Below are 27,714 nucleotides of genomic sequence, written 5' to 3'. Positions count from 1 at the left end.
ACACACTGTTTGTGTGGACGGAGATTATGTATGTCTGCCTGCTTGTGGGCTTGGGATAGTTTCACACGAGAGAATGCTCTATTTGTTGAGTGAAGAGGAATGACATGCATACCACTGTCTCCTCCATTATGGTGGGAAGAAAATATTTTACATCTATCCTGTTCCAAGTTGGTTGACTACTGGGAGGAAATTTTCACAATTTTTTTTAAAAGGTGGTTTGTGCTGCAGTGCAACCAGACCCAAACAATGATTTTTGCCACATGAGAAACACCTTGATGCTGCCACAAATACTGTTCATTGTTTATGGCATTAAATCAAAACACCACAACCACATTCAGTAGACTCAACTTTAAAAGGATCAGGTCAAACTTGACTTTTAGGAAAATGTTTTCCCCTTTATAGAAGAAGAAGAAGAAGAGTACTTTATTAATCCCACAATGGGGAAATTCAACCTCTGCATTTAACCCATCCTTTTTTACAAACAAGTGAACACACCATGCAAGGAGCAGTGGGCAGCACATTACTGCGCCCGGGGAGCTGTGGAGGGGGGGGTTAGGTGCCTTGCTCAAGGGCACTTCAGTCCTAGACCGGGATTCGAACCAGCGACTCTCCAGTTACAAGCCCGATTCCTAACCTCTAGGCCACGGACTCCCTTATTCCTGATTTTATTTAATTTGTGTACTTTTCAGTGTTGCTATGAGTGCTGGAAATCCTTGAAAAGGCTTGAATTTTAATTTGGTGTTTTTCAAGTTTTGGAACCTGCTTAGAAAGTGCTTGAAATTATTTGGATGCCAAGTCTACTTACAGACATTTTTAAAATATGGAAGTGTTAAAAATTGTCACCCTTCTGTAAAATGCTGTCTACATAAAAAAAAAAATTGTCATTGTTTTAGCACAATAACCTCTATTAATGTGATGGAGAAGTGTATTTTCTGTATAAGCTGTATGCACTGTATATAAATATGTAATTTAAACAGCTGTAAAGTGTTGGAAAACCTTGACATTTTTTTAATTTTGCTTGAGTTTGGAAAAGGTTTAGGAACCTTTTCTGTTTGTTTCAGTATGTTAACTGTTTTTTTGTGGGTTCCTTTTCTGTATTCTGTTGTATTTGCTTTATTTTATGCAAAAGTGAAGCAAGCAACTCTGCCAGCTGTTTGAATACATAGTCGTGGTTCCCATACAAGAGCTGCTCGATTATGCCAAAAATCATAATCCTGATTATTTTTTGTCAATAGTGAGATCAGAATCATTTAATATAATTACTCAGTGACGATATACATGCATTTATTGAACTTTAAATACCATTCAATTGAAAAACAAATAAAAATGTAATTTTAAATGATGAGACAAATGCACAAAATAAATATTATGAAATGTATAACTTAAGATTCTGTGAATTTAAATAAAAAATAAAAAGTACAATACATTAGAACAGTATATGACCTAAGACTCTCTTTCCAAGCCAAAAAATAAATAAAATTGAACTACCCAGCCCTGCCCCACACAACTTGTTTTTCATTCTCTCTCCCTCCCTCTTTTGATATTTAGACAGTATCTTCCATGACGACCTCTACTACAAGTCAGAGACCAGTCTGGACCGCTGCCCGGTGGACTTCCCCTTCCGTAACGGTACTGTGCCCAACGGGAGCATGTACAGCAGCCCCAGCCTGAGCTCCCTCAATCATTCCCAGACTTTCATCCCGCCCTCACCCATGTCCTCCAACCTCAGCATCCCCGGCAGCGAGCTCATGCGCCCGGACTACATCCCCAGCCACCGCCACAGCGCCATCATTGCTCCGTCCTACCGGCCCACGCCTGAGTACGATGCGGTCATGCGGCAGAAGCGGCGCATGCTCCCCGCTCACCATGACCTCCACAGCCAATCGCTGCGCAGTCTGAACATCAGTAATGCGTGCGCTTACCGCCAGCCCGAGGCTCTGGTGTACAGCCAGCCAGAGATGAGGGAGAGGGGGCCTTATCACGGCCTGGGGCCCAGCCCGGGACCTTATGCACCACAGGTAGTGGTGGATGCTCTTTTATTTTATTATTGTTATTTCCTGCTGTTGTCTGTATCTCACTCCGTTTCTATGAATGTTTGCCTTGCAGATCAGCTACAGTAAGCCAGTGTCCCATGGGCCCCATCAGGGAGGACCTGCCAGCAGCCAGGGCCCCTGCCATTCACCCTGCATTAATGGAGGTGGAGGCAGTGGTGGAGGTGGAGGGGTAGGAAGCTCCATCTCTCACACAGTCAGCACACCTGAGCTGGCCAATACCAAACAACAGGGAAACAATGCGGGAAGCTACGCCGCTACAGCTAATATGCTGAGGAACCACATGTCGCGCCCTCCTCCACCTTACCCTTCCAGCTCCTTCCGCCCGGCCACCAGCACCCCGGACCTGGCCAGCCACCGTCACCGCTGCATCGGGGGCAGCAGTCCAGAGCTGGTGACCCGCATGGTGCAGCTGTCCGTCAAGACCTTCCAGCCGGACAGCTCGGCCGTGGTTCACCAGTCCCTGCAGGAGGTCAGTGAACCTTTAACTGCAGCTGCTAAGCACCGCTCCACCCTGGGGAAGAGACACAGCATGGAGGTGATCAGCAGCATGAGAGGAGGTGGAGGAGGAGGGATGGAGGGCATTGTGATGAAGAGCATTAATGCTCCTCTTCATCGGAGGAATACTCTCAGAGAACATGTGATGCCCCCTCAGCCTCAGTCCATCCCTCAGCCCCAAACCCCTCAGCCTCAGCCCCAGCCTCCACCACAGCCTCCTCCTCCACCTCAGCAGCCGCAGGAGTTGCCCATGCAGATGCCTGCCCAGAAAGCATCTGAGGCACCTCCTGGGGTGGTGGCCTACCAGCATCAAAAGACTCTCTCCAATGCTACCATGCTCATACACAGCAGTGAGAGTGAAGAAGAGGAGGAGGAGGAGGAGGAGAGACCTGAGTTGGATGTTCAGATCCCAGGTCTCAACGAGGACATCAGCATCAGCGCTCAGCTCCAGGCTGCTCTGGCCAAGCTGCCCAACAAACCCCCTCCAGAATACCCCGGTCCTCCTAGACCCCCGAGCAATGCTCAAATCCGCACCCACAATCACAACCACACTCACCACCACAACCATAATCAAGGACCACAGAGCAACCAGGGACAAATGGACCCAAACCAAGCCCAGGGCAGAGCGCTCAAAGCTGGGCAGAGCCCAGGTGGTGGCGGACCTGGAGGTGGTGGTGGTGGTGGTAGTGGTGGTGCTGGTGCTGGTGGGACACTGACCCGAGGGGACCAGGGTGGGGTGAATGGGGCGGTTTTAGGTCCATCCATTTCAGAACCGGACCTGACCAGTGTGAAGGAGCGGGTGAGGAAGGAGCCGGTCAAAGAGAGACCGGTGTCAGAGATGTTCTCCTTAGAAGACAGCATAGTGGAGAGAGAAATCGCTCAGAGGGTAAGACAGTCATTCAGTAATTCAATGCTTTTACACAGTTTAGGGGTTTTACAAATACTGACACTGATATCGGATATTGGGCTGACACTGCCCTACTCAAATAGCTGTCAGTGACAATGTGGCTGTTCTATTCAATTCAATTATAAGTTATTTTGTTACATACATTATTTCCTTAAATTATATTTACTGTTTGAGGTTTGACCAATTTGTTGATGCATTAAGAGGTGTTTACTTTATTTGCAAGTCCTAATAATTTTTAAGATTTTTTACCCAGTTGCTGATGCACAATTTATTATTTTAATAATAAATAACAATTCAATACATTTCACAAAGGAGGACCAAATCATATTTTATTTTATTTACTGATCAGACAATGTCCCATCTTTTTTGTGATCAGGATTGTACTAAAAAGACACTCTGAGATTGCAGAGCTTTGCCCTAAATCACAAAGTTATAAGAAATGACAATAGTTCATATCAGCTTGATTAGAATGCAAAATGTAATGAGTTTCTTTGCTTGGCCCATGCTATCACATACCATATTTTGTGCAAATTGGGCCAGTAGTTTTACCATAATCCTGCTGACGAAAAACCAAACAAACTGAGCCGAAACCATAACCTTGTTGGCAGAGGTGAAATTAATCAACATGTTAATTGATCAAAGCCAATAACAGACTTCATCGTGCCATTGTATACTAGTGATTTAGAAAGAAATGTTATGTACCCAAGCTTTAAACAAGACGTCAGATCATGAAATATGAAAGTAATTCAACAAAAATTTCAATGCAGCACATACTTCTGTACTGGACAAAAAAAATGACCAAACTGTTACTTTTAATATTTCAGTGTGTTGTTTGCTAGCTAGTTTCATAGCTCCTGATTAACAGTAATCCGGGGTTCAGCACTTGAGAGGGTAGCACGAGGCTCTGAGTCCCCCCAGGCAGATAAAACCACATAAATCCCCCAGATTATTCTTTGTATTGTTGTGTAGGTCGGCTCACTGTTAAGGCACAAATATTTGACACAGCACCAGGTATAAGTTAAACATATAATTGCCTCACATAGCTGCAATAAACCTCTCTGTTTAGGTGTGACTCAGGTGTTTTTAGTGGGAGTCAATGAAATTCCAAAATATTTTACTTGGATCCAAAAGTCCAAAGCTGTTATTCCTCAGCTGGCTTATCTCATACCTAGAGGACACCCCTAGTGACCCCCAAGCTGTTGTTTTGACTGTCCCACAAGGAATAAAGGAGGTGGAGCTGTCCTGGAGGTTTAATGGCATCAGAGATTAGGAGGTAATCCTTAGAGGAAGGAGGGTCTGTGCAATGTGGGTCAGAGTTTGGCTAGCGTGGTAGAGAGAAATAAAGTCAGGGTGACAGAGAGAGAGTGTGTTCTGAAAAGAAAAGAGGCCAAAGAGGTAGGTGGGAATAAACAAAGGGCTGAAAGAATGAAAAATATGTGAAGGAGGAAAAAACAAGGACGAAAGTTGAGGGCGGAGTGAGATGGATAAGAAGCTGCAAGTCTACTCTTAATAGGCTTTACATTCAGGGCTCGTTAGTTCACACCTTTGGACGGAATAGAAGTAGACTGGTACGGCCAGGTTTGCCCTACAAACAGGACGCACACACACATACATGCACGTCATATTCTTCCCACCCACTTCCACACACTCACATGTGCGCGCTCACCGACTTGAGGCCAGCGCAGGTCAGTCAGTCTTGCCATGCTGCCGGTACCTGTAACCATGACACCGGGGTTTTTCTGTCTCTTGAAGACGCTGGAAAGACAGAAGATGTCCGTGGACTCCATGAAGAGGCCGCTGATGATGGCCGCCCTCAACGGCCTCTACGTGGCCCGAATGCCTGTCCCCGAGAGTCCCGCGGAGGAAGGAGCCAAGTCTGCTACGGACGAGCGGGTAAAATGTTTGCTCTTACTTTATGATGTGGAGCTGATTGAGTTTTCATTTCAAGATTTCATGTTTTAAATTAAATCATAATGATCAAAACATACAATTAAAGTCAATATAAATGGCTGGTTCAAGTGTGAATATACATTGATATGGGTATAAAAGAATTCTGTAATCTTTATTTTTCACAATTGAGTTGATAGCAACAATTTAGATGTGATGATAATGGATTTGAGAGTCTGAAAATATTTGGTTTAGGTGCCTTGAAAGTGGTTTAATTTACTCTTAAAAAGCTGTCAAACCCTGTAAAATGTGTGTAAGGAGGTATTTTTGAAAGATCTAGCGAATTTCCTTTTTTAGCTAGACAGTATGTAGGATTGATTGCTAGATTTTTTTTTACATTTTTCACAGCATTTTTTTGGAATCAGGGTTGAACATTTCAGTCAACTTTAATATGCCGGAATCTTCTGCCACACATTAAAATGCCAACCTGATTCTTTTTATTATTTCTGTTGTTTTTTCTAGTCATTATTATTATGCTCCTTTTTTATTCACAATTGCTTAAAAGGTTTGTAACCAAACCATTTTCAACTGATAATATAATCACACAACAATTTCACAAGTGCTGCTATTCTAGTTTAAGAATATTTTTTCATATAATTAGAGTATTCCTCCAAATCCTCCAAACCCAAATTTAACTCTTTATATGATTGGCAAGTTACTGTCAGACCTTAGAGGCTCCTCACCTGATGGCAGTGATGAAGGCAGATGGCTGAAGAGTTAAAGTCAAAGACCGTCTCTGATAATCACACTATTTAATTTAATGGATTCCATTTCCTAAATACTGTTTGCTCCCTTTCGAGAGTGGAGGTGTGAAACCCAGCCATTGTCCCGACTGTTGCTAAGCTAACGGGGGCAAGCCCTAAGTGGGCTGTGGAACGCGTGGCATGGTGGTGCTTATCTCCTCTAGGCCCGCTGGTATGTTAAGAATGTGACCCGAGAGAGAGCGAGAGAGCAGCACAGAAAGAGTGATAGAAAGAGAGAGAGACACGATGCTGCCCTCTCAAACATGACTGGCCTAATAAACAAGAACCCCCATCAGGATGAATACCACCGCTGCACATTCTGCTCTTTTACAGCTGTGTTGATGCATCATGCATGCTCCGAGTTCTTTGATGTTGAAGTCAGTATTCAGCTGTGAGTGGTGACGAGAGTTCAGAAATGTGGACGTATATTATAATGAGATTTCTGGATTCTTCTGGTCTGAATAGTCTCTCCGCTATGGTGGAATGTAAACGAATAAAAGCCCCTCGGGGACTGAAAGAGAAACCTCTGAATGATGTGAATGCCTAACACCCCCTTTTATTCTCTCTTTCCCTCTTTTTTTCTCTCGCTCTCTCTCTCTCTCTCTGTCTCTCCAGTGTAAGACCTTGGAGTTGAAGCTGGAAGAGGAGCGGGTCTTCACTGAGTATGAGCAGGTGCCCAAGAAGAGGACGGACTGTGTCCTCACCACGGCAACTCTGCCGGAAAACACAGAGCGCAACCGTTTCCGTGATGTCGTCCCGTACGAAGAGAACCGGGTCGAGCTTGTGCCAAACAAGGAGAACAACACGGGCTACATCAATGCCTCGCATATCAAGGTGCGCTCCAAGGGCGAGGAGGAAATGTAAAAAACTGTGAAAAGGGAATTTAAGGGTTGTTTATAGCAAATATCTCTCTGTAGACCAGACTTTTATCTGACTCACGTGAAGCTTTCAGCGTGTCAGATCAGTAAAGATGGGTCTTTTTGTGTGTTATGTCGTCCAATGAAAACTTTTCATGAGCCAAGAAAAACAAATATTTGTGAAAATACATTTTCAGGAAATATTATCGTTTTTTAAATGGTTTATTTAGTGTAAAAGTATACTATGTGCGGTTTTCCTCAAAAAAGAAAAAAAATGTTTTGACTCATACAAAAGTAATCCCACTCAATCATCACTTATGATCCATTTGAAGTCTTTGGCAGTGTCTCTGCCTCTATTTTCTCTTTTTTCTTTTCATTCGTTCTGTTCTGGGTGTTTCAGAGCATTTACCATTTGGGTACGAAGGTACAAAAAAAGCACTTAACAACACAAATATGATAAATGATATGCAAAATGTTAAGGGGAGAAAGCTTGTTGTTGCTTTCCATTCAAATATAACACAAATTTTAACAACATTTCTGGAAAATAGTCAAAAAAATGTAGCTCAGTGTGCATTTCCTCCACTATTGTTAATATAAACAGTTAATTTTCACCAGTTCTCCAGTAGGAGTGACAATATTTCCGACTTGTTGATGTAATGATGTCACTTACTTATACACAGCAACAACAAACATGACTAGAGGGGAAATTCCAGAGTTGATTCCAAATACTTGACTATTTATATTTTATGCAGAATCTGAATCTCACTATAAGTTACAGACATTGTTTACAAACTAAAAAACTGAGCTGTGTACTGACTGTTGTGTTAAGGCAGACATATAAAACTATATCACTTATTTTGTTTTAACTGTATGTTCTTTTGTTATAACATCAAGAATATCATTACCACTGAAATACGCTGAAAAACTGATATTTTTCTGGGGTTATATCGCCATTACACCATTGCAGAAGAGGAGCATTTATGTTTATTTCATTAGGAACGTTACAGTGTCCTCATTGCTCCACACGGATCAAATGTCTTCAGCTGCTGAAATGTTTAGTCTCTCCAGTGGATGTTTAGATGGATAACATCTCATAACACTGGATGTGCACTGTGTCAACATGACAGTCTGGATTTTGAATCAGATTATTGTCTGTGGGAACCAATATAGAGGAAAGGAATCATATTGAGTGGTAAAACTGTTAAATTAAGTAATATAATATTTCACAAGGTGTTTTATGAGATTTGAGTTTATGTGTTTGGCTCAACTTAATCAGTCACATTCTCAAAGTGCTTTAGAACAGCCACATCATACACCATAAATTAAAACACAGAGCATGAACTCGACACATTCAGCTCTCTGCTCGTCTTTGTTGTGGTCGTTCCTCAGCTCCGAGGAAAGGATGAAAGGCAGCTGTTGAAGGCTGTTTGGGCCTTTAAGCTCACAGAGCTCGTGGAATTCCCAAAGAATGTGGTCCAAACTCCAAACCCTCTTAAGTCAACCTGAGCTGCTCTCACTAGCCCCTCTATTCATGCTTAGTTGCAAACAGTGTGTGCGCACAAGCTGTGTGCTGGTGTGCATGCATGAGTTTGCATTTCACCAAAGCGGCGCTGAATCGCTGCCTATCACGGTGTAACCCTCTTACTTTCCCCCGTCATTTAAGGTAACTGCCACAGAACAAAAGGCCTTGTTTATTCCCCATCCATCTCCTAATACAGTGTTTACAGTCACGAGGTGGCCTGAGGAATTAGCTGGGACATGCTCATTATGTAATAACGCTGTGGTTTTGGTGTACTGAAGATGGGAAGTTTTTTAGAAGCTCCGTGCGGCTTTGTGATTATTAATGAAGTAAAGCAAAAGAAGAGGGGTTTATAGAAATGAGAGAAAAGACTCAAACTGTGGGTGAAAATTATGTTTATACTTCCCCCTAGTGGTGGATGAGATTATTGTCAGTGTATGGGAATATGCTGTTAGCATTTATTTGAAATACATTTTGGCTTATATAAGAGTTTTTATTTAATTGAAATGTGTTTTTTTAGGGAGAAAAGCGGTTGATTTACTCATGTATAGGCTGGTTCTTGATTGTACTTCAGTCACTGTAATCGCCATGTGCACTAATTGATTCTTGTGTGTGTGTGTGTATTTGTGTTTTCCCAGGTGATGATCAGAGGGGAGGAGTGGCACTACATTGCCACCCAGGGCCCGCTAGCCAACACCTGTGCCGACTTCTGGCAGATGGTCTGGGAGCAGGGGGTCAACGTAATCGCCATGGTTACTGCCGAGGAGGTACGCACACACATATGCACACACATGGCATACGCAGATGTGCGTATTTTTCAGCAGCCGACAGCTGGCGTCTGTCTGTGTGTGAGAAATGGGATGACAGTGAGAGTGTGTGTGTTCCTGTGTGTTTGTGTTTATGTGGAAGTGTCAGAGCTCATCATCTGTTTTCCTTTCTCTTTTTTTTCTTCCTCCTTCATCCAGGAGGGTGGCAGGTCCAAGAGTCACCGCTACTGGCCCAAACTGGGCTCCAAACACAACTCCGCCACTCACGGCAAGTTCAAGGTGACCACTAAATTCCGCACCGACTCAGGCTGCTACGCCACCACGGGGTTAAAGGTCAAACACCTGCTGTCTGGCCAGGAGAGGACTGTCTGGCACCTGCAGTACACTGACTGGCCTGAGCAGGGCTGTCCCGAATATGTCCAGGGATTCCTCGGTGAGTGTCAGAGTTTTCATCATCGGTTCATGTGAACTTCAAGACTTTATAGGAAGTGATGAAACAATAAATATACCTTCTTCAATGGAACAGTTTGACATTTTGTAAACTATGCTGTTTCACAGAGAGTTAGACATGGTATCACACTGATGTCTGTGTTAAATATGCAGCTAGAGCCAGTTAGCTTAGTCTATCATAAAGAGCAGTTTGAAAACTTGGCATGGCTTACTCTATAAGGGTTAACATGAAATATTAAAATGTAAAATTATGGTTTAATCTATGGTCAGTCTTGCTGTTTTCCCTCCTTCAAGTCTTTAAACTTAGCTAACTTAAGCTAACCCCTTTTCCTGGTTCTAATTTCATAACAGAGAGATTAAGGGGGTAAGATAAATAGAAACAGATATTATGCTTTGTGATACTGTATTCATTTTCAAAAACACTGTATCGAGTTGTAATTGATAGTTTACATGGAAATATTTGTCGCAGACATTGCACAACAAAGTAGGGCTATAATATTGGATGTTACAGAGACGGATCCCACTGTTTTTATTGCATACAAATGTTAACCTTTTTTTAGCAGTTTTAAAAAAAAAAATTAGATTGATTACAGTATCGCCTGTAATGCCTGCATTATATATATAAGACACAGCCCTAAAACAGGTGAGAGAGTTATTCATATTCTCCTGTAACTCTTTGCAAGAAAGCAAGTGTGTAATTGACATTCCTTGGAAAAAGCCACATGCTCTGAAAAGATGTCATAATACAACAAGTGATCAATCTCTCTTCATCCTGGCTTACACATGCCCACATCTTACCTCTGTCTCCTTCTTACCTGCAGCCTACCTGGAGGAGATCCAGTCCGTAAGAAGACACACCAACTCCATGCTGGACACCTCAAAGAGCCTCAACCCCCCTGTGGTGGTCCACTGTAGTGCCGGGGTGGGTCGCACCGGAGTGGTCATCCTCACTGAGCTCATGATCAGCTGCCTGGAGCACAATGAGGTGGGTGGACTTACAGGGTGGCAAAGAGTCTGACTGGGTTGTAAAGTTTTAGTAATTTTTAGGATGTCAGCTTTTCTTTGATGAGATACGTGTTTCACAAGCATCACATGAATCACAAGGTTGCAGGTGAGGATGCAGACAGTGTGGCTTAAAAACTGTGGAAGTAGAGTTGTTAAAAGATGGGTCACATTTGCAAAACATTTTATTGCGTCCAGACCAGTTTAATCCAGGTATGATCAATGCATTATTTCACTCAGTGAATCCTCTGCAGTGAGACAATGCAGCAGTGGTGGAAAAAGTATTCAGATCTCTTACTTAAGTAAAAGTACTAAATTACTCTAAATGACTTTACACTACAAGTAAAAATCCTGCATTCAAAACTTATTTCAGTTAAAGTTCAAAAGTATCAGCATCAAAATGTACTTAAAGTGTCAAAAGTAAAAGTATTTGTTATGCAAAATGGACCCACTTAGATTGTTTTATATTCTCTAAATATATTATTATATTATTTGTATTTATTTATTTATTTATTTATTTATTTATGTAAGCAGTGTTTTAATTTTGTAAAGGTATATTGTTATGAGGTTTAATAAAAAAAAATTCTAATCACTTGAAATGTATCGTTTTTTGTTAAATCTCGACCTGAAAAGTAACCAAAGCTGTAGAGGAGTAGAAGTATAAAGTTACATAAAATGAAAAAAATAAATGAGAATTGTTCTTAAGTAAGGTACTTTAGTAAATGTACTTAGTTATATTCCACCACTGAAATGCAGGAGGCAGGTAAACCTAACTCCTAAAGCGCTTTCCTACTGGACAGAAAAACCCACCAACATTTGTCTTTTGTCTTAAGTGGCAAAGGTTTTAATTAGTATTCATTTATTCCCAGGATAAATTAGTTATGGCTCATTTTCGCCCCTTTTCCATTGCATGCTGACTCTGTTGGTAACTCCTGCTACTCCGTCATCTCGGCCACAAATTCCATCCCTCTCCGTCCAAGCAGCACTCAAATATCACTCCAAATATGTCGGCACAGAGTTTCAAAGACAGATAAGCGACAGATATAAGAAAGAAGTAACCATTGTAACATTTTCACTGGCCTTCATGCTGCATTTGTGATGTCAAACATGACAAAAAAACAAAACAAAACAGAAAGGCGCCTTCATCTACTGGTAAAGGAGTCTTCTGCCTGTTTTAGTGGCTTTTCCTGTGTTTAGAAAGACCTATTTATGCCCTAGTTTTGGTTGAAAAACAGTAAGTCTGCTTCTACTAAGCAGCATACAGGTAGCTTTTTCTACTTCAGGATCAGTTTTACAGTTTACACTCTAGGAGGGTTATCTCTCACCTTTCTTCTTTACGCTTATTGTTAATCATCATACCGTCTCTTCTTCCCTCCCTTCAGCCTGTGGAGGTTCCCACCATGTTGTCAGGCCTGAGGCAGCAGAGGATGCTGATGGTGCAGACCATTTCCCAGTACAAGTTCGTCTATCAGGTCCTCATCCAGTTCCTCAAAAACTCCCGCCTCATCTGAGCCGGGGATCCTGACCTCTGACCTTACATGACGTGGCGGAATAGCACCAGATAACATCATCAGTACTTCAAATTAGCACGAGGACTGTACAACAGATGAGTGATAGCTGGTCGGAAGCAGAAACAGAGATTCATGTTGAGTTTTATATGTGGCAGTTTGTGGAAATTCTAGTGGATTTTCATACAAACTCACCTCAAGGGAGGAAATGATGCGTGTAGGCCTGTATAGAAATTGACCATTTCTCCTAATCAGTTTATGACCTTTTTCCCCCTAACACACAGACTTGGTGGCAAATACGTTTGTGTGTTTGTCTCTGTGTGTTTTTGAGATTTCCCCAACAAATATCTTGAGAAATCTAATCTCAGTTTAGTTTGGATAGACCGCCTGCCTGCTACATTTCTCATTCATTATTCAGCCATTATTAGAAAATGGCACTACGCTGCACGACCAGTAGGTGGCAGCAGTATTATTACTATTCTCTATACTCCGGAAGAGTTTGCCAAACAAAAGTATTCTTTAAATCACTAAAATGTTCCTTTGATGTTTAACAGAGTATTGATTAATACAGCAAATATTTACTTCAACATTGTAACAAATGTTTTTATTTATTTCTTATCAAAGTTGTGGTCACCTCTGCCAGTGAACGGAGCATTGACAAGCATGTTGATCCTTGCCCTGTCAGGTTTTACTTTTCCTCTTTGAGCTTGTCTTAATTTCACTATATTTTTCAGAAAGCCTTTTTTTTTCATGTCAAAAGGATCACTGACATTTCCCTTGATACATTTCTGTTAAGATCCTCCTCCACTTGCAAACATGCACACACACAAAGTGCATTTTACTTTAAAACGCTCCTTGCGATGCAATGTGTCACATTTCCTACCTAAAAGCATTTCAAAAGTCTAAAAGTGTTTGTCCAATGAATTTGAGGTCATTTATAAGTAACATTTCACAGTTGGCAGTCAATAGTGTCTTTATACAGCAAATACTGTAACATTGTGCCTTAATAAAACCCTATTTAGGTTGCTGGATGGGTTAAGTAAACTATTTTTATTTTTTTTTACCTCCAAAGATTAAATCTTTAAATCGGTATTAAATAGGTTGGGTTTTCATGTCAGTTACCTAACTCTTAGGTAAGGATTTGGCAGTAGAAGAATACTAATGTCTTGGTTTATTTTTGAAGGATAAAAGTATGACAATGACACTGACCTTGCCAAAAAAACCCCTCAAAAGCAGTCGTTAGTCTTAATCTGATCCAAACCCAGTAGATTACTATGTTGCCATGTTCCTGGATCCTGTTTATAAAATCACACTCTGAAGAATTCCTTTTTTCTTGTTACATATAATATTCTTTTTTTTTTTTCCTGAATCGTGATGCAAAGCCAGCCATGTCCAAAGTAACTTTGTACATAATGGGCATGTGAGAAAAGATTTTATAGAGTTTCTTTTTTTTTTGACTTGGTACCCTAAAAATACCGTAACATAATAAACTATGCATGCATTTTTATATTTCAATGTATATATTCTCAAATAAGTATAAGCTTTATGCTCTCTTGACATATAAGTGTTTTGTTGCACTTCTGTTCTTTTTGACAGTATTTCCTCACACGGCATTCCACTGTTTGTTTATATTTAATTTTTCCCCTTAACTTTTTTTTTGTGGCAAAACTCCCAAATACCCTTTCAAAGTATGTGTACATATGTTTTGTATATGCGTTTTCAGTGCATCAAGCTTTTTGTTTTTCTCTCCCCAGACATGTATGAAGCTGTCATACTTGCTTATTATGCAATAAAGCCTTATTTTCTTTAAGACTCTGGCCACAGATTCATTTCTAATAATTTTCTTTAGCTGGTGATAAAGCACGTGTTGGAGAGGGTTTATCTCTAGTAATAGACATTAATTAGCGCAGAGTTCTCACACAAGGTGCTAATGCAAACATGGTGCTCTATCTCTGTCCTCCATTGTGACACATTCTGCAGCTTTAATAGGCCCCTTGTGGTGAGGCAGCTGCTCTGATTGGCTGACAGGGATTTTGTTGCATTAACCCCCCTGAACACATTATGTAAACAACTTGACTGATTGATGACAGGGTCCAGCTGATGTGTCACTCACAAGCAAAAACAAGGACAGGGTTTCTACGAGTCCTGGGAAGCCTTGAAAACACTCTAAATTTGTGGTGTTTTCAAGGTTTAAAAAGTGCTTGAAACCCCTTCAGATTTAGATAAAATAGGAAGCAATATTATCGAATTTAATGTGATAAATGAGTGACATAATTAGTGTACTGTACTTACTGTAGACAGATGTGTAATTTCCCACAGCATAGGTGCTGGAAAAGCTTGGAAATGCACCTTTAAAAAAATCATGAAAGTGCTTGAATTTGCCTTTGAACAGCTGTAGGAACACTGCAGAAAAAAATGCAATATTCAAAAATCCCAGATTATTTTTATTACTTAAAACGTTGCATAAAAACATGAATGCTCAACCATTTATTTCCTTTATCTTCATTTTCGAGCCATTTCTTTGCGTAGCTCTGTTATGTAGAAGTGATCCTTCCCATGAGCCACCTCCATGATAGCCATTGCCTGTTTACACACAAACACATCATTTTACAACATTTTAAATAATGGAAGTATATATGTGATTTCTACGTCTGAGTCTATCGAACCTCTCTACCTTTTTGGCAAGAGTATTTCAACTTTTAAGTCCTAAAAGCTGGCATCCAATGCTTGATAACTGTGACTTGTTCTTTGTTTGGAAAGATTCATCTTAAATTTCAGACCAAATTCTAGAAGTTATTGATTATTGATTTATTAATTGTTAGTGTTGAAGTTATTGACTGCTTGAGAAGGATACTGGTTAAATTAAAAAATGTGTTTTGTCAAAAAAACATATTTTTTATTTATTTATAAGTACATTTTATTTCAAATGTTTCTATGTACTATATCCAGTATGTGCTGCTGTTCACTTGGTTAAAAGTACTTTGTAATTTTTGTACTTTGTGTGAAAGTTTGATATAAAAGCTCAGCAGGCCATGTTACCTTCTTGAGAGCGGAAACGCCCACTGACTGCTTGTCCAGCCCCATGTACAGTCTGCCCAACTTCAGGTACATGGAGGACACATTCAAAGAGTAGGGTGGATACAGCTTGCTGCATTGGAAAGAGAGTATAGATACCGATTACACTTCCATAAATAAATGACTACTTTCAGGACATGAACATAGGTGAAATGTCTTTCCATGATGATATGTTGCATTGATATTATTCAATCAATCCAAATCCTGTCTTGTTCCTACCCTGTTCCTCACTGTAACCATGAAAACATTTTTTTTAAATATTTTAGATCACCTTCATTACTTTGCAAAGTGACACAAATTCTAAATTTTTTCATAAATTAACGGACATGCAAGTATAACTAGAAAATTTCCTCTGGGGAAATTCTGAAAGGGCCATGGGGGCTACTGCTGGTGTGTATACACCATGATGAGATTCTTCAGAGATTTCAAACAATTAATACTAGTATTGTTATGATACTATATTTTACACAAGGAGCACACCTACAACAAGCATTCTTTTTCAAGTATTTATTTATACAGCAACATATGCCCTTTAACCTCAAAATGTGTGAAAAACTATATGACCTATCGAAACATGGATTAATACACCAATACAAAAGACTTGTGTGTACTGTTTAAAGTTTAAATGGAGTCTCTAGGTGAAATTATGCCGGAGAAGTAGATGTTTGAAAATCTCCAATTATTGTTCTTTTTCACTCTTTTTTTTTCGTCCGTCCCATTCACTTCAATGCAAAATTTTGGGCAGTTAAAACGTATTCCGTAGAGAAAAGTAATAGCACACCGATCCCGATCAAACCGCACGTTTTGATATATAATTTGTAGTAGCGGGATGAAATTGTGTCCGGAAGAGGAAGAAGAAAAAATCCACAGTATAACAATACGATTGCCCCGTGGCCCTGATTAACATTGAACAGAGGCAGATACTGTCTATCCTAACATTCAGTTCCTGGTATCAGTCAACCTCCAGAAAACCCAGGATCCTAAAATTCCCATAATTTAATGCAATTTATTAGCAGCTTTTACTTATACTAGGCATTCTTCTGGTGTCCATGAGTTTTAAGTCGTAAGGTGGAAACAACACAGATGCTACAAAAAATATGTTTCGTACTTTATTACCTGATTTTTTTATCAGTCTTAATGCTGATAAATAACATTTTCTCGGTCACTCTACATGGACAGCAACTAACAGTTATAATCTTATACCAGATTACAAATTACATGTTACCAAATAAAAAATAAATATTGTCCACCACGTTTTCTGTGTAATAAGACGCGGACATGACAAGTCTTGTACCTAAATTCTTGCTGACTTTGCGAGTTGTTGTTCTTGAGGAGGCGTTCATGTAAATATTCCGAATTGGGAATTCATTTTTCAGATTATTCTGACACCACTTGAATGCAGCACACACACAAACACAGTATATAGAACAGGGTACAGTTTCTCATCACCTGTAATGTTTGAGGACCTTCTCTCCGTATCTTATGGCTCCATGTGGATCTTCCATATAGAGACAAACCCCCATGGCCTGGTACATCATGTGGAGCATGTAGACGTTGGCGTCATCAAAGACAGACCCCATTTCCTCAAGGCTCTGTTCACATATCTCCAGCAGCTCACTAGGGGGTGCTACAGAGTCAAGGACTGCACAAGGTTTAACTAAGACGTCAAAGGACCTCTGATCATATTAACAGCTTTTTTAGAGTCTTGAAAGATACTTTGCTGAAGAATAACGTCTGTATAAAGAAGCTCAGGGGTCCCATATTATAAAAAGTGAGATTTCTATGTATTAGTGCTATATAAATGTTGTTAAAGTATCGGAACGCTCAATCCGTGCAGAAATGTGCTCAGCCTGTATTCGGAAACTTTAAACAAGCCGTCAGGACTTCTGTCAGGTTGTGATGTCACAGCTCTGAGCATAATATGTCCTATTTAATAAGAATACCTGCAGGTGTCCTGCAATTGATTGTACAATGAGACAGTGTTATTTTGTTACATTAAAGGATATTTTTTACATGTTTGAAGGCCTGAAACTCCCTCATGGTTTTCCTGGCGTATCGCACCATGTTGTTGGTGACCTCCGGCTCGATGGGGTCACTCTGCTTACGCACTTTCAACTTAGTCTTGTCCTGAAGGTGAAGACAGGAACATTAGCATGAAAGTCAACCAAACTATGATTTTTTTTGTTTCTTCAAAGGTCTTAAAACGTACCTTGGACCTGGTTTTACATTCCTTGCAATCACAGGTGAAGTAATAGGACTCTCTTAGCATTTTGTTGCGTTCGTCTGTTGGATAGAGGAGGTCTATGTAGCTGATGAGCACCTGGGGTGGAAATAACATGAGAGACTCAAATAATGCACGTGCTCCTTCCTTGACATTTTTCCTCTTGAATACCAGATAGATATTTCCTAAACTGCAGGTTATAGTCCAAAAAATGTTTTAATCAGCTGTTGCATCCCCTCTTCAAACCACACACACTCTTCTTCTACAGGTAAACTGTTATTGATCTGGTGCTATACACCAGCAAATACATGTTCAAAAAGATTATATATACACACTGACATATATACACATACACCTATACATATACACCCATAAACACACATCCATAATCCCACAACAATATACAGACAATCTACAATGTGGCTGGTTGCGACTTGACTTTGTCCATTGCTAGAGCTGGAGCTTCTGCTTCCTCAACCTTCATGTCCTGTATTTCTCCTATTTATAAATCTAGACCATCTGCTCTATCAATGTTTTAACCAAAACTGCCTGTGTTAGAACCACAACTACAACCACAACCTATTGAGTATGTTTCAAGATTTAAAGGAATTATTTGACAACTTAGGAAAGATGGCCATAGATAGATAGATAGATAGATAGATAGATTTTAGAAAAATATATACCAGGTACGTAACCTAGTGGTTCTGGATTGTTTCAGACTGATGCATCAAATCACACTGAACTGCCTGTGTTAGAACCACAACCACAACCACAACCTATTGAGTCTGTTTGAAGATTTGAAGGAGTTATTTGACAAATTAGGAAAGATGGCCATAAATAAGTTAGCAGAAACTGAACCCAACCCCCTCTAATAGCAGCTGTCCCCTTTCCTCACTTCATCACCGGGCTTCATGTTCTGCACCGCCCGAACCTCAGCCGACGTCCCTTTAAATGTGACAATGACGCTGGGAAGACAGCTATGGTTGATCAGGGCCACGCTGTGGACACACAGACAGAAAGAGACAGATAAGAATACCAATCCAGTCTTCTTCTTTCAACAGATGAAGCAGGAGCAGTGAGAAAATTGTTAATGTATTATGACATAACAGTAACATGTTAAAAGTGGGATTAACACTATGTTACAACTGCTCTTACAGGCAGTCTCCAGTGTCCCTGAAATAGTTTAGTGACCTTGCTATTACTTGGATGGCAGGCTGAAAATAGCTCATAAATGAGCTGAGAGGGCAAATTCATCTTCACACAGCCAGTTTTAAAACTTAACAGCCACAGCAGGGAGCTGGCATTTACCACCAAATGACCAACTGGAGAAGGAACTTGTCATGATAGGAAATTAAATGTCAATCTTAGAATATCTGTGACATGCTGCTCTGAACACATGGACTAATCTGCCTGTCCTTCAACAGTATTTTTTTTATCTCCAAAAACAATAATTGAAGTCCAACTCAAATGACCAATGTCCCAAAGTAAAATAAAGGAACACAAAATGTATGTATGAATGTACTTTCAGATACTGTACCTTGACATATGTTGATGAAACAGTACAGTGTAAATGTGCTCTTATGTATGCATTTGCATTTTCCTTCTTACTCTGGATAGACTGCAGTCCCCATGTGGGACAGCTCATCATCCTCTATCGTGAAACCATTACAGGCAACCTGTTGAATAAATGGCACAGAGAAGTGAAAGAAAATAATGTACATTACAAAGTAAACTCTAATTATATATCAATGCAAAGATGAGGGTCTATAGAATATATAGATGTTATTATCATTATGTCATATATCATCATATAGCATCTCAATAAATTAGAATATCATAGAAAACTTTATTTATGTCAGTAATTCAATTCAAAAAGTGTAAATAACACATTATATAGATCCATTACACACAGAATGAAACTTTTCATGTCTTAATTTATTCAATTTCTTCTAATTATAATGATTATGGCTTATATTTAATGAAGACCTAAAATTCAGTGTCTCAAAAAAATTGAATATTACAATATACCAATTTTAAAAAGTATGTTTAATATGGAAATGTTAATACTTGGTTGAGGCTATTTGACTTGAACCACTGGAAGTGGAATTTTCCATCATATTCTAATTTATTGAGATACACCTGTATGTGTGTGTCTTGTACCTGGGAAAAGAGTGTAAGAAGGTCTTTATGGTCGGGCAGCTCCAAGTGCTTGGAGAAAAAACGATGCAGTCCGGCAATATCTGTTTCATTTATGTCTCTTTTGTCATTATCTACGTCCTCCACGTCTGTTACAGGAAGAGAGATAGAGAAGTTGTGTTTACCCAGCATAGCGTACATATTCTTTAGCAGAAGTGATACCTATGGCCATGTTTTTGTATCAGTTTGCGTTTGTCTGCCTGGAACACCTTTTACGGGAGGTTAGAGGTGTTCCGAGCACGTCCAACTGGTAGGAGGCCCAGAACACGCTGGACGGGTTAAATCTCTTGTCTGGCCTGGGAACACCTCGGGGTGCACCAGGAGGAGCTGGACATGGTGGCTGGGGGGGAGGGATGTCTGGAATACTTTGCTTGGCCTGCTGCCCCTGCGACCCGGCCCCGGATTAGCAGATGAAAATGGATGGATGTGTTTGTCTGTCAACAGGATTACAGAAAAACTACTGGGCCGATTTTTTCATAGACTGTATATAAATAATGGACGTAGTGACCGTGACGTCATCTATTGGTTGATGACTGAGAGAAGCTGCTGCTAATTCATGTTAGCATTAACTGGAGCATTAACTGGGATGTTAGTTTTGGCTAGCAAAAAACAAAAACAAAATGTATGTTGCTGACCTCAGAAAAATGAACAGCGACTCCTTGGAGTGTCTGTTAGTCCAACCAAACGCTGAACAAGACATTTTTACTGAACTAAACGTTCAAATAAACTGTCATTAAGTGAAAATACAGTGTGAAAGGGTCAAATTTATGAGACCAAATCGGTAAACGTCCTCTTTTCTATCTATATAACGTTATATATAACTTTATTGACACGTTGCCGTGGATATGCATTGCTCTGCTTCTCTCCTGATGACGGCTCATCTTGTCAGTGACCTGTCAATCAAAGGTAGCCACGCCCCAAATCATACGATTCTTTATCTTCTATTTTCTTCTAAATGGGGCCTTTATTAGAACTATTAACATCAAATTGTGTTGCAGAAGATTTTTTACTAGCTATTGAGACCATAGTGTTGTCCTGAAAATTTTTTCTGAGGTAATAAATTAAGTGAGAAGTTTTCCAATTTTGCACTGAAATGAATGGGCAGGTTTTTTTTGCAGCCAAATTTAGCACCCCTTGCTGGAATTTTCGGTAGAATGCAGCTTAAGGCACTTCCTGGTTTGCCTCCATGCTCAGACACGGAGATTGCCGCCTGGATTTTTTTATGAATTTTGGTGCCAGGTTTTAAACACTCAGGAGGTGAAAACAGACCAAATAGAGTGTAAGTGTAATATATCATTCAACCATACGGGTGTGGGATAGGGAAATTCTTCATGTAGTTGAAAAAAAACTTGCCATATTTTATAGATCTTTTTTCTTGTCCTTTAGTGAGCAAGTTATTTTTTCCCGTGGTGTGCAACTGTTCACCAATCTGAATTCTATCTGACACTGACTCAAGTGATGTCACTTGGGGAAATTGCTCACAAGGCTTCATACAACTTTTTTCATATTACAGTACAACACCTGTTAATGCACTTTGATGTGAAAAATCTGCAGCTCCCCTTTAACAGCTTAGACTTTTTTAATTTTAAGTACAGACTCTGGTACAGTCAGCACTCTGTATGTTAGTCTGAAGTGCTCCTGCTTCCCATTCAAGTTGTTACACTTGTTTTGTTGTCTACTGGCCATTCAACAATCTATAGGATATATATATATAGATGTGGCTCTGGGTGTTTCTCTTAGTCTTATCTGAAGGGGCTGTTCTTTTTTAAGAGGGGTAACGAGGGACACTTAGGACTGAAACTCAGTCTCTGGATACTTTGTACTGAAAGAGTAGTCCCCAAAGAGCAATAAAAGTCATTTCACAAACAAAGACCATGCACGTTTGTTTAAGGAAAAATGACTCACGTGATTGTATCTCTTCTATGAGTAAGATCTTCTCAGAAGCACATCTTTCTTTCTGTGTTTTCTGTGAAAGAAAACATGCAAGATTAACCTCAGTGAACCACAGCATGTGCCAGAAAGAACTCCAAAAGGAAATACTGTCAAACCTTCTTGGCGAGGATCCGAGCCACCAGGCGGGTTATCTCTGACGGGCACCAGTTCTCTCCGAAAGCATTTATGGCAGAGCACTCCAGCTTGTGCATGGCCCAGTCTCCTTTCTACACACAAACACATTAATTATTATAACAGCACACAAAGAGCAACTCTGTAGTTCAAAGCCAATTCAATTGTGAAGATCTACTTTCTAGCCAACCATTTACAGTTTAGGTCCCATCATCTGGCATATATGACACCTGAGCTGCACTACTGGCTGACACATTAGGCAGCATGGTGGGATGAGACTCAGAAGTGTGTTAACCTAATCTTACCCTCATCACTTCAATGCAAACTGACCCATTATGAGCTGCTCCGTCCCCCTTTCATCGTAATAAAGTTGTGTTATCACACAAACCCTTCATATATCCCATTGAACATGTCATCTATGTATAGACCTTATTGTTTTAAGTTCACTGACCTAACCTGTGACCCACCATGCTGCAAATACTCCCCTTTTGCCATGTAACTTCTCTACCTTAGTCAACCCAGATTTGTTTGAAATAAAATATGTTACAATGTGTGTAAAGTGACCCACTTTAAAGCATCAAATTTGGCATTTTGGCCATTGCTATATCTTTTTTTATTTTTTGGAACTAGATTTGACGCTGAGACATTTTAAGTAACCAAAATATTTCAATTGACTTTCAAAGTTTCTAGTTCTATGGAATAATTAAAAAATGAACATGATGCTGTATTAAACTAGACTTGAATAGGAGAGAGGTCATAAATCAAGTGATAAGTAGAGTAATTTTCCCATAGATATTCATACAATCAGTCATCTTTTGAGTCGCCCCCTGCTGGCCATTACCAAGAATGCAGATTTTAGCACTTCTGGACAAAATTGTTTGTCTTGAGGGTGACATCAGAGGACAGGACTTTTTTCACCTTCAGCACCTATTTTAAGCAAACTCTGACTCAGCTTTGCAGATGACATCAGTTCAACTTCAAACAGTCTTGGCTGTACTCCGTGTACCTTAGCTGTACTTTGGTTTTAGCTGTGCCTAGAGCTGCATGCTGACATTGGAGTGACAATAATTGAGTCATCTGTTTTGTAGATACATTGTGAACTACAATAGGCATTTAAGCTGTTGGTCATGGATCACCCAATTTATTCAGATTATTCCTCTCAGGGAATCCATTCAATAGCTGTTGATAAACTGCACTGACAAACATTTCAGGGATGTCCAAAATTAAAATACTTGTATAATCATACCTCAAGTAAATAGTTTGAAGCTCTCAGCTACAATATAGGGTCCAATATCTCAGACAGGAAACAATACATTACAGAGTCATTCTGGCCCTCCTACCTGACATTTCACATTGCAGTAAAAGGCTTTCTTGCACTTCCCGCATCTTGCCAAACCTTCTTTCCTATAAATGACAAAAACAAGCATTTACTAGCTTATGTACAGCAAACATCCCATGATTAGACAGAGAAAGATCCTCCCACATCCTTTTATAATTCATTGTTCCAGGAATACATGACACATCAGAGCTCAGCAGATATCAACCAGCATGCAAAAGACATCAGACTTCAGTGTTGTGAATGTATCTGTATGTGAGTTTCTATTCTGTAAAGCTGCTTGAGTGTGTAAGTGTGTCTATGGACATTTAAACATCCTGCTCTGTTACTCTGAGACGAGAAGCCAGCAGTTGTCGTTGGCCCGTCGTAACTGATAGCAATGAAGAGCTCTAAAACATTCTGTGGTATTAATAGAGCTGACCTTAAACGGACCAGCTGTCTCTCTACCACAGAAAAGCAGACTAAAAGTCAACCCTTTTAACTTTCTTTCTCCAGGCCAAGTCCAACAAGCTGTTTAGTGGAGGGAGCACACTACCTGATGTAAAGTGCACATGTAACCTCACTGATGACTGGTTAAACCTCTACTCACAGAGAAGCCAATTAAAGTATCAAACATTATTAATCCATGATAATGTGTTGCCTATAACTGTATCTATAGAAGTCCTCTGGTCCACCTGAAAACCCTCCGCAGCACTGTGTCAGCACTGGAGATTGATCTAGCACATCCAGTATCATGAAGGGATAAAAGAAAAAAAATGTTCTGGCTTGTTTGTAATTCAACACCAATCAACACCGTCTTGGGTGGTGCTAAGCCCAGGAAGCAGATTTGTTGACCTTACATAATAGATAGCGGGGATACTGGAAGGGGAGGAAAATTCTGTCTTATATAAGTGGCCAATGGTAGGCTCCGGTCTCCATCTGCTGAGTCAGACTAGTGACTATATAAAAAATGTTATTGCACAGAATCAAAACTAGGAGGTGTCACGATTCTCCAGTCCCACAATTGGATTCCATTTTTGATTTTGAGGTCACAATTGGAGTGAATAAGCAATTTAAACATTTTGTTTTTTAGCACTGAAGGTGACGACATTGTCATTATCAAGTCTTGATTTGTAAAGTTCAACAACCATCATTTACATTTTTGAATTCTTAAAAAAAAGTGATATTACTGCTGTATTTTTGTTTGGGAATTTACCTTACTACCTAACTAATACCTTACCTTTTTGACCAACATGCAATATGTACTAATAACGTACTATTCTAAAGCGTTTTTAAGCATTTTTGGACAAACTAGCTAAATAGTTTCAAGTGTGATATCACTGCTTTATTTCTGTGTTGGAATGTACCTTACTAAGACTATATGGTTGAATTTAAATGCCTTAATAACAATTACTTCACATCCTGCTTTTGATTTCAATAATAGACATCAAAGGCTCATTTCAATCGTTTTTTTATGTTTTATTTTGATTTTGTGACATCCCTAATCCAAAGTGTGCACAGAATTATGCATCTTTTAAATTTAAATGATCATCAAAGCAATTGGGGTACATTGTTTAAGAATTTAAAGAGGACAAATCATAGTAGCTTCCATCATCCATTATGAACATCGGAACCTTCTGAAAACAACAACAACTGGATTCACAGTATTACATATACTGATCAATTATATATTGATTTGTCAACAATCTATACCAACCTTTAGACTACAGGGCAAACAATTATAATACATTGTTAGATTAAATTGTATTGTGTCTGACTGTTATTATTTTACTAGAACACCTGCATGATAACACATGCAGGCAAACAAACACAATCAAGAGTTGGATGACTGCCTGGATGTTTCATGTCAGAAAATATGATTATGATTTAAGTGCAATGTTGCTGTGTGTAATGTTGAAATCATCTCAGGAGAATACATGCACTAATATTTATGACTATGTTAATGGATGCTCCATAAACTAATTTAAACACACAATAAAATGGAAGGCCTATTTGTCTGCAGAAAATACATCACTAGAGAGATTGTTTGCATGTAACAGCCCCCTCATCAGTCACAGCTGCAGCCAGAGTTGGAAGACAATGTATTATGTAATCATGATGCTACTCAGGTAACAAATGCTCACTATTCATATGCTCCCACAGCGGGTCAGAGAGGGTATGTAGACACGTGGAACCGGATATACACGAACCAGATTACTAAAATAGATTTCATTGAGTGACAATTGCCATATGACAAAGAGCTTATAGTGTGCAGTGTGTTTGGTGGTCAGTACTAAATACTGAGACTTACTGATTAACTATATTGGTAGACAGGGAATCTGTTAGAGGGATTAGCGTCTAAAACGTAAATTGTAGTAATAAACTGCAGGCCAATGAACAGCAAGCAGCATGCAGGGATTAAAATAACCCGTCACTTACCTGGTGAAGCAGAACTCACAGTAGCAGCCTCTCTCCTTTAATGTCAGCACAGAAGAGTACGCCGGGCTGGAAAACAGCAGCTCTCCAACTTTAAAGGGTCTAGTAACGCGGAGACCTCGCCCTTTAACCGGACTCTCAAATCTCTCGATTCCCTCGATGCTGCCCTTCATACTGCCGCTCTCTCAGGGGCTGTCTTCCTCCAAAATGACCCTCACAAGGACCCGGGGGTGCAGTGGGATGTGGCACCTCAGTTACAAGTTTTGGGGCGTCGCCCTCCCTCCCAGTAATAGTTCATAGTTGCATCCAGAGCAGTTGCAGTATAATACAAACTTATTTTAAAAGCTTTTCTGGCATAAAACTCTTTAAACGTTGGTGGATTTAGGGAGATATAGAGAGGGATTTTACACCTGTTAAATAACATTTGTGCCGGATGCGGGGAGTTGGGTGGGAGCTCCATGGGTGGCCTGTATGACAGTAAAACATTTTTTTTAATATATTTTCCTTACGCCATACTATACTGTGGCTTTTTTAAATGCTTTCTTGATGGAATTATACACAATCATTTTTTTAAAAACATTGAGAGCATATTATAGCCTACTATTACATTTTATTATATATTAGACGGTATACTATACTATGACATTTACTATTAGCCTACTTTTTATGGCATTTTTTTTTATTTTCTACGCCATGCTATGCTATAATTTATTTATTTATTTTTACATTTTAATGACATACTAAACTATGACATTTTTATAACATTTTTTTATGGAACATTATACTGTGACCTTTTTTACATTTTGATTGCATACTATACTATGATATTTTGTAATAGCATGTTATACTATTACTTTTATGGCATTTTTTTATTTTCTATGGCATACTATACATATATATTTTCATGACATTTTTGGGGAATTTTACAATCACTTTTGTTGACATTTGTGATGTAATACTATATTACGACATTTTTTAAATGGCATTTTGAATGGCATACTATACATAACTTTTTATGACTTTTTTTATGGTACACTATAAAGTGTGTTTTGTAACATTTTTATATGGCATACTATACTTTGATGTATCAACAGCAGTGGACACACCTGGACTTGGTGTGCCACATGCATGTAAACAACATGATATACCATAGTAGGCCTATGACTTTTTTTTCAATTTTTGGACGAACTATAACATGGTGCTTTTTGTATATTTTTGGTAATATACTATTACCATGATCAACTTTTTAAAGCATTTTTTGACAAACTGCACTGTTAACATTTTAAAACATATTTGGATATTTTTCGACATGCTATAGTATGACTTTTTTTTTGAGGGGGTCATTTTTGGACATCCCATTATATGGTGTTTTTCCGCTACTTTTGGACAAACTATGATACCATATGTATCAACAGACTCTAATTGACCCATTTGAAGCACTTTTAGGCATTTTGAAATTAGACTATTTTGACAAAAAACGACCAAATTACTTTTTTCTTTTGAAGGGGTCATTATGGGACAACCCATAATATGGTATTTTTTTTCTGTCATTTCAGGCAATATTATGCTCTAATTTAAAGCATTTTTAGACATTTTCAAATTTTACCATTTTTGACAAAAATCGACATGCTATATAGTATGACTTTTTTTTGAGGGGGTCATTTTTGGACATCAGATAATATGGTGTTTTTCTGTCATTTCTGTCCATATTATGCTGCAATATGTATCGACAGACTATAATTGTATAATAATTCGGTATTATTGGATAAACTATCCTACCACATGTATCAACAGTGTATAACTTACACCCATTTGAAGCATTTTTAGGCATTTTAAAATTTGACAATTTTTGACAAAAAACGACGTGCTGTAGCTTGACTTTTTTTTTTGAGAGGGGCCATTTTTGGACATCCCATTATATGGTGTTTTTCTGCTACTTTTGGACAAACTATACTACCCCATGTATCAACAGACTCTAATTTACCCATTTTAAGCATTTTTAAAAATGTGACTATTTTTGACAAAAAATCCCATGCTATTTTAGTTTTTTGAGGGGGTCATTTTTGGACATCCCATAATATGGTGTCTTTTCTCCAAACTTTGGATAAACTATACATGTATCAACATGACGTTTTTGATTACATTGCATTGTATACTT

At 39.2% G+C, this 27,714-nt stretch overlaps 2 protein-coding genes across 2 annotated transcripts in view; one reads left to right on the top strand and one right to left on the bottom strand.

The window, feature by feature from the left end:
- Nucleotides 1-14,059, top strand: part of LOC131991193 (tyrosine-protein phosphatase non-receptor type 14-like) — a 47,813-nt gene extending 33,754 nt beyond the window's left edge. Inside the window, exons 13-20 of the mRNA XM_059356526.1 lie at nucleotides 1,549-2,018; nucleotides 2,107-3,435; nucleotides 5,209-5,349; nucleotides 6,762-6,980; nucleotides 9,161-9,289; nucleotides 9,488-9,722; nucleotides 10,561-10,724; nucleotides 12,124-14,059. Coding sequence (XP_059212509.1) covers nucleotides 1,549-2,018; nucleotides 2,107-3,435; nucleotides 5,209-5,349; nucleotides 6,762-6,980; nucleotides 9,161-9,289; nucleotides 9,488-9,722; nucleotides 10,561-10,724; nucleotides 12,124-12,252 — 2,816 coding nt within the window. The 3' untranslated portion in view covers nucleotides 12,253-14,059. The remainder of the gene's footprint in view (nucleotides 1-1,548; nucleotides 2,019-2,106; nucleotides 3,436-5,208; nucleotides 5,350-6,761; nucleotides 6,981-9,160; nucleotides 9,290-9,487; nucleotides 9,723-10,560; nucleotides 10,725-12,123) is intronic.
- A 613-nt stretch (nucleotides 14,060-14,672) lies between these two features.
- Nucleotides 14,673-26,149, bottom strand: LOC131991229 (N-lysine methyltransferase SMYD2-B-like). Its single transcript, XM_059356568.1, has 12 exons — nucleotides 25,560-26,149; nucleotides 23,146-23,209; nucleotides 21,790-21,900; nucleotides 21,647-21,707; nucleotides 19,706-19,830; nucleotides 19,154-19,221; nucleotides 18,441-18,543; nucleotides 17,534-17,644; nucleotides 17,331-17,451; nucleotides 16,774-16,948; nucleotides 15,289-15,397; nucleotides 14,673-14,832 (listed from the first exon to the last, which is right to left on the bottom strand). The coding sequence occupies exons 1-12, from the start codon at nucleotides 25,727-25,729 to the stop codon at nucleotides 14,752-14,754; spliced, it is 1,299 nt and encodes a 432-aa protein (XP_059212551.1). The 5' UTR covers nucleotides 25,730-26,149; the 3' UTR covers nucleotides 14,673-14,751.
- Between the last annotated feature and the right edge of the window lie 1,565 nt (nucleotides 26,150-27,714).

This window comes from Centropristis striata, chromosome 18 (assembly GCF_030273125.1).
Source record: "Centropristis striata isolate RG_2023a ecotype Rhode Island chromosome 18, C.striata_1.0, whole genome shotgun sequence".
In the NCBI taxonomy this organism is placed as follows: Eukaryota; Metazoa; Chordata; class Actinopteri; order Perciformes; family Serranidae; genus Centropristis; species Centropristis striata.
This window is presented reverse-complemented; position numbering and strand designations above follow the sequence as displayed.